The sequence below is a fragment of the Salmo salar genome, chromosome ssa07 (genome assembly GCF_905237065.1).
Source record: "Salmo salar chromosome ssa07, Ssal_v3.1, whole genome shotgun sequence".
NCBI lineage: Eukaryota > Metazoa > Chordata > Actinopteri > Salmoniformes > Salmonidae > Salmo > Salmo salar.
The window spans coordinates 27,792,146-27,805,517 of NC_059448.1; the positions used below are offsets into that span (position 1 = coordinate 27,792,146).

The window sequence follows — 13,372 nt, forward strand, 5'->3', positions numbered from 1 at the left end:
TATTTGTATTAGTAGAAATATTTTGTTTATTTTACAAACCCTTTATTCAGTCATTATTTTACAAAATGTGCACAATTTATTACATGTATATATTACCACAGTATTATATGTGTGGTAAGTATATACGTGGCCTCATTGCATCATTTGGCAATCAAAATAAGCTCTATTTCACAAATATCACATTACATGAATTTATAGTTACATTAATTATACATAACAGACAACCTTATGTAGTGTTAGATACATAATCATATCAAGAAGCTGGCATCAAATCTATTGAAACGTGTTAACAAATGTACTTGAACATAATCTCTTCTCTTTAGAGTGCTTCCCGTCATAGGCACTGATTCCAACAATTACCACAAACATAGTTGATTATCATTCTTTACCATATTCAGAGGAAGACAGTGGTTTATAATTGCATTGCCTCTACACTCTTAAAAAGGCCCAATATGTCATTAATTTCATATCTGATAATACAAAGTTCATATTTCAAAGTGAGGAGAAGGAGATCCATCTAATCTGAAGGCTTCTCTTCTTGTTGTCTTCTGGGCTGATGAAACTGGGTGGTTTAACTGGGGAACAGAGGACTCTAGAACCGTGATCTACAAACCTACAGCTTGGGTCGGAGGGAACCCACCACAGGCTTGTCTGAGGTGAACTCTGCCCACCAGGACGGGCGCTCTAGAACCTTGTTCCCCTGCATCACCGTGGACCACAGGTTCTTATAGAGCTGGAACACAGGAAAACAACACCATCGAGAATTGACAGGACGAAGTGTTTTGTGTGACTATGACAAGATTTCAAACTGTTTGGATTGATGATTTGTTCTTTTTTAGTAACATGCTGGAATCCTAGTGGCGGTTTGCTGTGTGTAATTGGGGCAAGTAACTTGAAGAACTGTTGGCATTACAAGCAAAATTATGAAAGGTCAAAATCAACTAATCTTAATCATGCATTGCTCACAATATTATTATTTTGACCTTTATTTAACTAGTATGTCGGGACAAAGAATGGCTTTCAAAGGGAAGTGACGAAAAAAATGCCATAGCCTATTGCTAATCCCCTCGCGTCTATCCAATATTGATCACTAACAAACCGGACATACTTAATGTCACAAACATCCACAAAAACCACCTTTCACATTCAGAAACTGTACAAAGCATTATGTTTATAGCTGTGTTAAACTAGGTTTGTTATGTTATGAACTGAGATGTTTCTGAGAAGAGCTGGTTGAGTAACGCTGACAAGAGACAATATTTATAAAAACACTGAGGTTTATGATTGAGATGTTGTGCACACACACACACACACACACACACACACACACACACACACACGTTACCAATGTGGTGATTTGACATAGGTGGCTGTATACAGTATCTCGATAAGACAGTCACAGCTGGGCTAGTATGTCCGTGTCCTAAATGACACCCTATTCCCTACACTGGAGGGCTCCTCTGGTCAAATGTGGTGCACTATAAAAAGGGATTTGGGTACCATTTGGGTCACAACATAGGAGTTACTGAAGAAATATATAAAATGCAACATGCAGCAATTTCAAAGATTTTACTGACTTACAATTCATTTAAGGAACTCAGTCAATTTAAATAAATGAGGCCCTAATATATGGATTTCACATGACTGGAAATACAGATATGCATCTGTTGGTCAGATACCTTTAAAAAAATAGGTAGGGGCGTGGATCAGAAAACCAGTCAATATCTGGTATGACCACTATTTGCCTCGTGCAGTGCGACACATCTCCTTCACAAAGAGTTGATCAGGCTGTTGATTATAGCTTTTGGAACGTTGTCCCACTCCTCTTCAATGGCTGTGCGAAGTTGCTGGATATTGGCGGGAACTGGAATACGCTGTAGTACACGTCGATCCAGAGCAACCCAAACATGCTCAATGGGTGACATGTCTGGTGCGTATGCAGGCCATGGAAGAACTGGGACATTTTCAGTTTCAAGGAATTGTGTACAGATCCTTGTGACATGGGGCTGTGCATTATCATGCTGAAACATGAGGTGATGGCGGCAGATGAATGGCACAACGATGGGCCTCAGGATCTCTTCACGGTATCTCTGTGCATTCAAATTGCCAAAGATGAAATGCAATTGTGTTCGTTGTCCGTAGCTTATGCCCGCACATATCATAACTCCACCGCCACCGTGGGGCACTCTGTTCACAACGTTGATATCAGCAAACCGCTCACTCACACGACGCCATACACGTGGTATGTGGTTGTGAGGCCGGTTGGACATACGGCCAAATTCTCTAAAACAACATTGGAGGCGGCTTATTGTAGAGAAATTTACATAAAATTATCTGGAAACAGCGCTGGTGGACATTCCTGCAGTCCACATGCCAATTGCACGGTCCCTCAAAACTTGAGACATATATGGCATTGTGTTGTGTGACAAAACTGCACATTTTAGAGTCGCCTTTTATTGTCCCCAGCACAAGGCGCACCTGCGTAATGATCATCCAGTTTAAACAGCTTCTTGATATGCCACACACATCAGGTGGATGGATTATCTTGGCAAAGGAGAAATACTCCCTAGCAGGGATGTAAACAAATTTGTGCACACAAATTGAGAGAAATAAGCTTTTTGTGCATATGGAACATGTCGTGGAACTTTTTTCAGCCCATGAAACATGGGACCAACACTTTACATGTTGCTTTTATATTTATGTTTAGTGTGTACAACACAGGAGTGAGAAGAAGCATTAAGTCTTATCTGATCTCTATGATTTACTGACCACAACAGGGGGTTAGAGACAGACCACACTAATGATTACAATATGTTATGTTAATAATTTATATTGTTATAAGGCCTTTATGACAAGTCAAGTATGCAGACACTAATATTGTATGTGCTCAGGGCTATTGTTGTCATCACAAATCATTATGGTCCATTTGTTCAGTATATTCAAGGTACATTTGACCCCTATCTTCTAGCTATAGATATACATATAGTACTGTATATTATTGTATATTCCCCTCAATGCTTCCAACCCCATTCTATAAGAATTTCTAGGAAGTTCTAGAAATCCCCTGTGCTTCTGGGCTCAATCTCCAGCACTGTTTCCCCGGCAACACCTCAGGCAGGGTGTTGATTGGACAATGCATGACTTATGTAATTTTAATGGTCAAGTCACTCACACAATGTTTGCAGGGTGATGGCACCCTATTCCCTATATAGTGCACTGGGCCCTGGCAAAAATATTGCACTATAAAAGGGAATAGAGTTCCATTTGTGACACAGGCACTATATCACTGACCTCACCGGTACAGTAGTAGTTAGTACTTCTTGGCCCACACTTGATATGGGTTTGGGTGGGTGTTGTCGTGGTGATCTACATTGCTCCACATTTGTTATGAGTCTCTGGATCGTGTTAAGCTAAATGTCAATGTAATTAAAAAAGAATGTGTTTCTACCTAATATACAGTCAACCAAATACACTACATCAGTGGTTCCCAAACTTTTTATCGTCCAGTACCCCTTCAAAAACATTCAACCTCCAGCTGCGTACCCCCTCTAGCACCAGGGTCAGCGCACTCTCAAATGTTGTTTTTTTCTTCCATTATTGTAAGCCTGCCACAAACACACACTATACAACACATTTATTAAACATAAGAATGAGTGTGGGTTTTGTCACAATTGGCTCGTGGGAAGTGACATAGAGCTCTTATAGGACCAGGGCACAAATAATCATTTTGCTCTTTATTTAGCCATCTTACATATAAAACCTTATTTGTTCGTCAAAAATGGTGACTAACTCGCCACAGGTTAATGAGAAGGGTGTGCTTGGAAGGATGCGCATAACTCTGCAATGTTGTGTTGTATTGGAGAGAGTCTCAGTCTTAAATCATTTCCCACACAGTCTATGTCTGTGCCAGTATTTAGTTTTCATGCTAGTGAGGACCGAGAATCCACTCTCACATAGGTACGTGGTTGCAAAGGGTATCAGTGTCTTAAAAGCGTGATTTGCTAAGGCAAGAAACTCTAGATCAGCCCTATCCAGAACTGGCAGTGGCTTCTGATTAAATAACATTTTTCACAGAACCACTTTTTGCAATTTTGACGAGGCTCTCTTGTTCAGATATCGGTATGTGGACTGGAGGCAGGGCATGAAAGGGATAACGAATCCAGTTGTTTGTGTCGTCCGTTTAGGGAAAGAACCTGTGTAATTGCTCACTCAGGTGCTTCGCTGTATCACATTTGACATTGTCCGTAAGCTTGAGTTCATTTGCACACAAAAGAAATCATACAGCGCTGGAAAGCCTGTGTGTTGTCCTTGTTAATGCTGACAGAAAAGAGCTCCAACTTCTTAATCATAGCCTCAATTTTGTCCAGCACATTGAATATAGTTGAGGACAGTCCCTGTAATCCTAGATTCAGATCATTCAGGTGAGAAAAAAACATCACCCAGATAGGCCAGTCGTGTGAGAAACTCGTCATCATGCAAGCGGTCAGACAAGTGAAAATTATGGTCAGTAAAGAAAACTTTATTAAGCTTGTCTCTCAATTTAAAAAAACGTGTCAATACTTTGCCCATTGATAACCAGCGCACTTCTGTATGTTGTAAAAGCGTTACATGGTCGCTGCCCATATCATTGCATAATGCAGAAAAAACACGAGAGCTCAGGGGCCTTGCTTTAACAAAGTTAACCATTTTCACTGTAGTGTCCAATTCGTCTTTCAGGCATTCCCTTGGCAGCAAAATCAAGTCAAATTTTATTGGTCACATACACATGGTTAGCAGATGTTATTGCGAGTGTAGTGAAATGCTTATGCTTCCAGATCCGACAGTGCAGCAGTAATAGGTAATATCTAGCAATTCCACAACAAAACCTAATACACACAATCAAGTAAAGGAATGGGATGAGAATATATAAGTCTAAAATATATGGATGAGCAGTGACAGAGCAGGAAAGATGCAATAGACAGTAAAGAATAGTGAAGGATACAGTATACAGTATATACATATGAGATGAGTAATGCGAGATATGTAAACATTCTTAAAGTGCCATTATTAAAGTGACGAGTGTTCCATTTATTAAAATGGCCAATGATATCAAGTCTGTAGGTAGGCAGCTGCCTCTCTGTGCTAGTGGTGGCTGTTTAACAATCTGATGGCCTTGAGATAGAAGCTGTTTTTAAATCTCTCTGTCCCAGCTTTGATGCACCTGTACTGACCTCACTTCTGGATGGAAGCGGGGTGAACAGGTAGTGGCTCGGGTGGTTATTGTCCTTGATCTTTTTTGCCTTCCTGTGACATTGAGTGTTGTAGGTGTCCTGGAGGGCAGGTAGTTTGCCCCCGGTGATGCGTTGTGCAGACCGCACCACCCTCTGTGGAGCCCTGCGGTTGTGGGCGGTGCAGTTGCCGTACCAGGCGGTGATACAGCCCGACAGGATGCTCTCAATTGTGCACCTGTAAAAGTTAGTGAGGGTTTTCGGTGACAAGGCACATTTTTTCAGCCTCCTGAGGGTGAAGAGGCGCTGTTGCTGGATGAGTCAACAGAACTTCTCGGTGGATGCTGCAGTGTACCAAGTGGCGTCGGGAGCAACCGCTTGCATGCGCGTTACCACTCCACTATGTCTCCCTGTCGTGGCTTTTGCGCCATCAGTACAGATACCAACATATTGACCAAAGTCCATTTGATGTCACAAAGCTGTCCAGTACTTTAAAAATATCCTCTCATGTTGTCCTGGTTTCCAGTGGTTTGCAGATGAGGATGTCTTCCTTAATTGACCATCCATCAACGTAACGGACATATACCAGGAGCTGTGCCAGGCCCGCCACGTTTGTTGACTCATCCAGCTGTAACGCATAGAATTCACTGGCTTGTATGCGAAGCAGTAATTGTTTCAAAACATCTCCTGCCATGTCACTGATGCGTTGTGAAACAGTGTTGTTTGATGAAGGCATTGTCTGTACAGTTTTTTGGGCCTTTTCCCCCAGCATTGTCCCAGCCATATCCGCGGCAGCAGGAAGAATTAAGTCCTCCACAATAGTATGGGGCTTGCTTGTCCTAGCCACTCGGTAGCTCACCATATAAGACGCTTCTAGCCCCCTCTTATTAATGGTATCGGTTGCTTTTATATTTATCTTACTAGTACTTGAAAGTCGTCTTTATTCACGCTCAAAAAACTCCCGTGGTTTATTTTTCAAATTGTCATGTTTCGTTTCTAAATGTCTGAGTGAAGGTTTCCCGCGAGAGAGTAACGGTTAATGTGATTGGATGTTAATTAATTGACTAGGCTACCTGTATTTGACATTGTGCACTTCAGCACTCGGTGGTCCCGTTCTGTGAGCTTGTGTGGCCTACCACTTCACAGCTGAGCCGTTGTTGCTCCTAGACATTTCCACTTCACAGTAACAGCACTTACAGTTGACCGGGGAAGCTCTAGAAGGGCAGAAATTTGACAAATTTGAAGGGCAGAAATTTGACAAACAGACTTGTGGGAAAAGTGGCATCCTATGATGGTGCCACGTTGAAAGTCACTGAGCTCTTCAGTAAGGCCATTATACTGCCAAAGTTTGTCTATGGAGATTGCATGGCTGGGTGCTCGATTTTGTACACCTGTCAGCAACGGGTGTGGCTGAAATAACCAAATCCACTAATCTGAAGGGGTGTCCACACACTTTTAGTGTGTGTCTCAAACACACTAAAGCTAAATGTCAAAAAGCTAAATGTTTCTTATACAGCACACAGCCAGGGAGCAGAGAGGGTCAGACTCTCACCATTGCGTGAGGTTGGAAGGAAATGCCATTGCTTCAACGACACCATAAAACAACCCTAATATAGTTAAACGTCTGCTCTGAAACTTGCACCTGTGAACATGCATTAATAGCAACACCAACAACATTTTATAGCAATGCTACTAGCAAAAGCAGGTAAGACAAACACTATTCTTGCTACTACCAGTACTACCACCACAGAACTCCATCTCATGCTTCTGTGACTGTTCTGTTGTTCTACTATTAGTGTCACTATTAAATAACAATGATGATAAATATATTGATTAATGATCAATTTAGATTTGCTTACAATTGTACAGATTTATTCTACTACTCAGCTCAGAAGGCATGTTTATCCCACTCTCTCCAGGTCCAGTATTAACATAGATCTCCAAGTGTGAGTACTGTCTGCCAACGAAAGCAGCTGTGAGTCTTCAGAGAGTGAAAACAAAGCGTCCATTTTCTGAGCCCAGAAAGACAAGGGGAGCATTTGAAAGCCAGACTCCAATCATAACAGATGACACACACAGTTAAAGGTCATACACACACTCTGACATCATCCCTCCTTAGTAATGCATTATCCTGGTGGACACACCCACACACCCACACACACACACACACACACACACACACACACACACACACACACACACACACACACACACACACACACACACACACACACACACACACACACACACAGTCCCTCCCCAACCTCACTCCTGGCTGACACACTTGGGTCTGTATGTTTATAGGTTTGGGTCAGTGTGTTTACTGGAAGACGACAGCAGCCTCTGGAACTCTCCTCTTGCTCTGTTCCAGTAAAAAAAAGTGTTCCCACCCATCCTTTAAGAGTAGGTGAATAGCGGAACACTCTGTATTGTTTTACTGAGACCTTTTGCTGTTTGGACCATTGTGATGGTCTATGTGGAAACTCAGTGTTCAGTGTCTCATACATTGTTGTTGTGTCTCCACAGACTCTTCAAACACAAGAGCACTGTCTGAGTTCATGGATGAATAGGTTACTAGCATTACTCAAACAGACATGGTTTAATCAATGGATGAGTATTAAGTCTAGTGTTATTCGTTATCCAAACAGAAGAGCACTGAAAGGATTGTGTGTTTTAATAGATGAGTAAAAGGATTATGCATACCTATACATTCTGTTAAAGAGCTGGCAGTTTGTCATGTTAACTAACCTCCAGCCATTAAACTAGGGTAAATGAGTAAGACCAGACAAGTGTGTGTGTGTGTGTGTGTGTGTGTGTGTGTGTGTATGTATGTGTATGTGTGTGTGTGTGTAATGCTTTGTTCCTGCAAGTTAAGCAGCCATAGGTCCACAATCTCATTCGGCTCCTCTGTTTCTAGTTTAACCTTTCATATTTCCATTTTTGTTTCTGTATAGTGAGTTGTGACGGTGTCTAAAATGTACTCTAAATGCACCGGATCAGGGTTAGATATGACTCTGGCGCTGACACATTTCACACGTCTGACTTGTCTTACCTCCCCGTCCGCATTGCCAATGGGTGAGTTGAGGATGAAGTCAGGAGGGGCAACGGCGTCCACCAAAGCTATGGCCTCGTCCTTCAGCTGTTAGAGGGAGAGAAGGAGAGAGGGACTAGTGGGAAGAATGGAGGGAGAGAGACAGAAAGACTATACACACAGACAAACACAGTGATTGTTCTCTAAAGAGAGCACACTGCAAGCCAATAAACACCTTTGAGGTCATCCCCCTCAGTCCTCCAAACCAAACATATGAATCAATCATCACTTTAACTCAAGACCACATGACATTTAATGGGTTATTTAGGCCAATCTCATTTGTGTGTGCGTGTTAGGCTTGGGCAATATTCTGTTTATACCGTAAACACAGGTATCTCTAGATAACAACAGTATGATTTGCAATACTGTTTAAAAAATAATATATATATATATATATATATATATATATATTTATTTATTTTTTTAATTGGGGGGCGCGTGCTACGCCACTGCTTATAACTAACTATAAGTTAAGTATAACTATAAGAAATCCAAGATGTGTCAAATAAATGATATCCAGCTCAGGGATCCAGCTATACATTTGGTTTGTTAACTTGCTAGCTAAGTGGGCGAGATGTCAAGATCAAGCTTATTGGTTATAGCAGAGACATCCTGGATCCAAATCCCTGTTTCCCCCAGCCCCCCCCCAAATTAAAATGTATTTTTAACTGTATTAAACATACATGCCCAAGTGTATACCCAGGTACGGTACAGAAACGGTATGAACATCTGGATACCGCCCAACCCTAGTTTATATGAGAACTGACCTGAGAGCAGAGGGTAAGGATGGCCTGCTGGATCCAATCAGCTGGCTCCCAACCAGAGAAATAACCCCCTGGAGGAACACAACACACACACACACACACACACACACACACACACACACACACACACACACACACACACACAGAATATAATACATAATCAGGCGTGCGCAACTCTTACAAGGACACAGTCTTTGGGAGATGTTGACCAGGGGCCGTATGAATCAAGTGTCTCCGGGTAGGAGTGTTGATCTAGGATCAGGCCTACCTGGTCCATGTTATCTTATTCTTTATTATGTAAAAGGGTAAACTGATCCTAGATCAGACCCTATATGAATATGGGGAAGTCAAACTTGAATGAGAAAGACGGCCAGCACTCAAATGAACCTGACCCTGGTACAGCGTGGCCATGTGGTTGCTGAGGGTCCACAGGCTGTAGAGGGCACAGAGCTGTTTAAGAACTGGTCTGAGACCAGCCGGTGTGTCCTCATCATGGGTCTGGTCGTGGAACCTCTGCACCACGGTGTGCTCTATGTACACGATGGACAAGGAACGGCAGTAGAACACCTGGATAGGCACAGACACACACGTACGCAAACACACAGAGAGCACAACGTTTGGAAATGTAAAAAGCTACTTGTACTAACACTGCAGGAATGACACAAAGTGACAAAAGTTATTCCTAGTTAAACGTACGCACGCATAGAGAGAGAGCAAGAGACAAAACAGTGTTATTAGATTCCAATTTCCAAACACTGCAGGAGTGAGACTGAACAAAACACACACAAACCCCAATCCACCACCCCCCTCCAGTTATCATAACCCCATTCTCAGCCCTGGTATTGAATTGTGCGTCTGTGCCTCTCCCCCTGTCCGGCCTTGACTGGTCGATGCCCACCCTTCCTGTTCCATGTCCGCAGAGAGAACACAGATCCTCTCCCATGCCCCTGAACTCCTCTACCACTCTGCCAAGGTCGCTGTGTTCCCCGCCTAGTCCCCTGGTCTGGGTACAAGAGAACTCTGGATCTGCCTCCTCTCTGCATGTCATTTCACACAAGACCTGGGTTCAAATAGTATTTGTTTAATTTCCAATACTTTTAGCTTTGCTTGATGAGCATGATTGAGCTTGCCGCGCAGCAGAACCAAAGGAACTGATGGAAAAGTCCCAAAATGGCAAACTCCTACCCATCTGGCACTCTCAAACCAGGCTCAAGCAAAGGCTCAACTATTTGAACCCAAGTGTGGGTATGAGATCGCTCTCTGGCTGTACCTCTGTGGACTCCCCCCCCCCCTTCTATTAGGTCAGTCAGTCCATCTGTCCCTCTATAGCAATGGGTGAAGTAATCATCAGTAATGGACAATTTTTTTTTGAAAAATAGTAAAAACACTGACACTTAATAGACCGAATATGAAAACAAACTTCCTTTGGTCATAATGTGGCACCATAGTGGAGTTCAAACTTGTTTTGGTCATACACTCTAGAAAAAAAGTGTTATTGAGAATTGTTTTGAAGTGAGCAATGGTTCTATGTCACACTATTTCTACTCAAATAACCTTTTTCTTGGAGAGGGTTCTTCACTAGGTTCTTCGCTGTCTGAATGGTTGCAAAGAACCCTCTTGCTAGCAGCAGTGGGTTCGGTTCCTATGAGGGGTTTTCATTGCAGGCAATCATGAATTAGCCTACCATATTGGTATGAAGTAGTCTTATCAGACAATAACCATGCAATAACTGGAGTCAGCCAGCAACATATGAGATATGTCAAAACACATTCTGATTGATCCGATTCAGCAGTTATAAACGCATTTGTTATTAGGCAAGTGTGAGCTGACACTATAGCCGTCTTTAGCTAATCCTTGTTCTAAGCCAACCAGATACAGGGTTCGGGTTAGGACAACACCACGGCCATACACGCTGAGCCAACTGGCCTAGGAAAGTTGCCAAAGCAAACGCTCACTCTTCACACAAACTAGAGCTGGGCGATATGGAGAAAAATCCATATCACGATAACGATAAATTGAACGATTAAATGTGCACCACAGTTATTGTTTTTGTATTACCCTTACAACTACTACTACTTTTCATGTTGTATCTATCAATTGTCGCAATAACAAAATCACCCATATTAGCAAGCTTACTTAATTTCAAACTTCACATTTCTCTAGTAGGGCCCTATAGGCTATTTTATAGTAATTGACAATAACATCAAAATGTCCATGATAAGCGGTTGGTGTCGATAATTGTCAGTTTATCGTCCCAGCTCTAAAGCGATGCGCACACGCACCCTTTAAAGAAGAGAGAAGATAAGAGGCAGAGAAGAGATATGATAAGACAGAAAATATTCTGTCTTCTTTCTCTCGCTCGCTCTCCCCCTACTCGCTCTCTCTGAGTGTCAGCGGTAACAGATGTCTTCCTGACTTCAGCACATTCCTAATGTTGGTTCCATAAGAAATTCCAGCAGTCTCATCAGTGTTCCGCGCCATCAATCTCATCTACTCTAAACTTCCTTTCCTACAGTCACACCGGGACTATCAAAGACTTTCCAGAAGATAAAAGGACTGCACTCAGTAATCTTACATAAATCAGTAAACCCTGATTTATGTAAGATTGTGTGTTTGAATCCCAAGTTAGGATTTTGGGCCTATAAACTGATACTGAATACAGCTCAACTGACTTTGCATTGTACGAAACAAGCACATGCACACCCAAAATAACCTCGATTCGTAATGACACGTGCTCAAGGAAGGCTAAAACTGTCAAACTTCGTAATAATGCTTGCGCGACGAAGATTTGTTTATATTTACATTCTTACACACTACCTTAGCTGTATCTTTACAGTCTTAACATTGCTTTAAAACCATCTGTTTTGTGTTATTATATCATAGAACCATTAGATAATTCAGAGTGCAGGGCTGTGGGGTCATGTTGTGATGGTGCGTGTGTGTTCTTCTCGGACATCCTGTATTGTGACTGCAACAGTATCTACTGGAATGTGGGAGCCTTGCCTTCATGGACTATGTGGGGAGGAGAGAGTTGATGGAGGTGAAATATAGTCACCATGCCACCACGTAAAATATTATATTATAAAGCACTGAAAATACCCAAATGATCAGGAGAGATCATTGGACTAAACCTTATTATAGTTGAGACGTGACTGTATAATGTCAATAACCAGGTTTCCACCCAACGCCTTAATGAGAGTAGAGTACATTTCATGACAGGTTGATGGAAACAGCAAATTTGTCGGTAAACTTTCCAAATGTTGACAAAACAATACGCTAGACAAGGTGGGATCTTTTTGTGTTTGTGAAATTATTTATGGGAGAAATTGCGGTGGAAATGGCTTTTGTGCAAATATTGATATAATAACCATCATATCAAAGTAAATTTAGAGTCACGCGATGACAGGTTGTGTGGTCGTCCCACTACGACTCGAGAAAGAACGCAGTTTATAAGGCTACAGATGAAGTAAGTTACGATGAACTTCAAAGGGTGGTGAAATTGCACGGTGATGAGCTTCATGCTCCTTTCCAATAAATATCGATGGTCTTATTCTGGTGACGTGATGATCGATGCTTGGCTATCTCGCTCTTGTCCATAATAATCTCATCATGTAGGCTAGCCCACCCGCACTGTATCTGCAAGCTGTTGGCTAGAGCATGGGTTTTCAAACTTTTCTTGCCCTGGGACCCCCACCCAGGCACTCTGGCAACCCAAAATGTTGCCGTTGTAAAGGTAATTTTCTGCACACAAAAAAATATATATCTATATATATTGAGCTGAGATAAAATGTTGCAGTTTTGAAGCTAATTTACAACAATTATACACAGTTTGGCATGGAGTTGAGACACTTTTTTTGTTTTAAAAGGTAACTTCCTGCAATTCTATGCATTTTTTTCCATGACTAATGCTGTATTACTCTGCTCAAACATTATAACAAAATCAATGGCCATGTGGCCTGAATGCCTGGTTTTGGGAATTTTCAATTCTTCCTGACTAACTTTTATTCGATTGTATAGATAGATATATACACACACACACACACACACACACACATATATACACACACACACACAGTGGGGGGAAAAAGTATTTGACCCCCTGCTGATTTTGTACATTTGCCCACTGATAAAGAAAGGATCAGTCTATAATTTTAATGGTAGGTTTATTTGAACAGTGAGAGACAGAATAACAACAAAAATATCCAGAAAAACGCATGTCAAAAATGTTATAAATTGATTTGCATTTTAATGAGGGAAATAAGTATTTGACCCCTCTCAATCAGAAAGATTTCTGGCTCCCAGGTGTCTTT

General features: G+C 41.8%; 1 protein-coding gene across 3 annotated transcripts in view; it reads right to left on the reverse strand.

The window, feature by feature from the left end:
* acox3 (acyl-CoA oxidase 3, pristanoyl) overlaps positions 1–13,372 on the reverse strand; it is a 27,504-nt gene continuing 14,132 nt past the window's right edge. For 2 of the 3 annotated variants that reach the window (XM_014207108.2, XM_014207109.2), the window contains exons 15-18: positions 9,455–9,629; positions 9,066–9,133; positions 8,260–8,346; positions 1–733 (exon numbers count right to left, since the gene is read on the reverse strand). In XM_014207108.2, coding sequence (XP_014062583.1) covers positions 614–733; positions 8,260–8,346; positions 9,066–9,133; positions 9,455–9,629 — 450 coding nt within the window. In that variant the 3' untranslated portion in view covers positions 1–613. The remainder of the gene's footprint in view (positions 734–8,259; positions 8,347–9,065; positions 9,134–9,454; positions 9,630–13,372) is intronic. The other variant, NM_001165353.1, reaches the window with a different exon arrangement.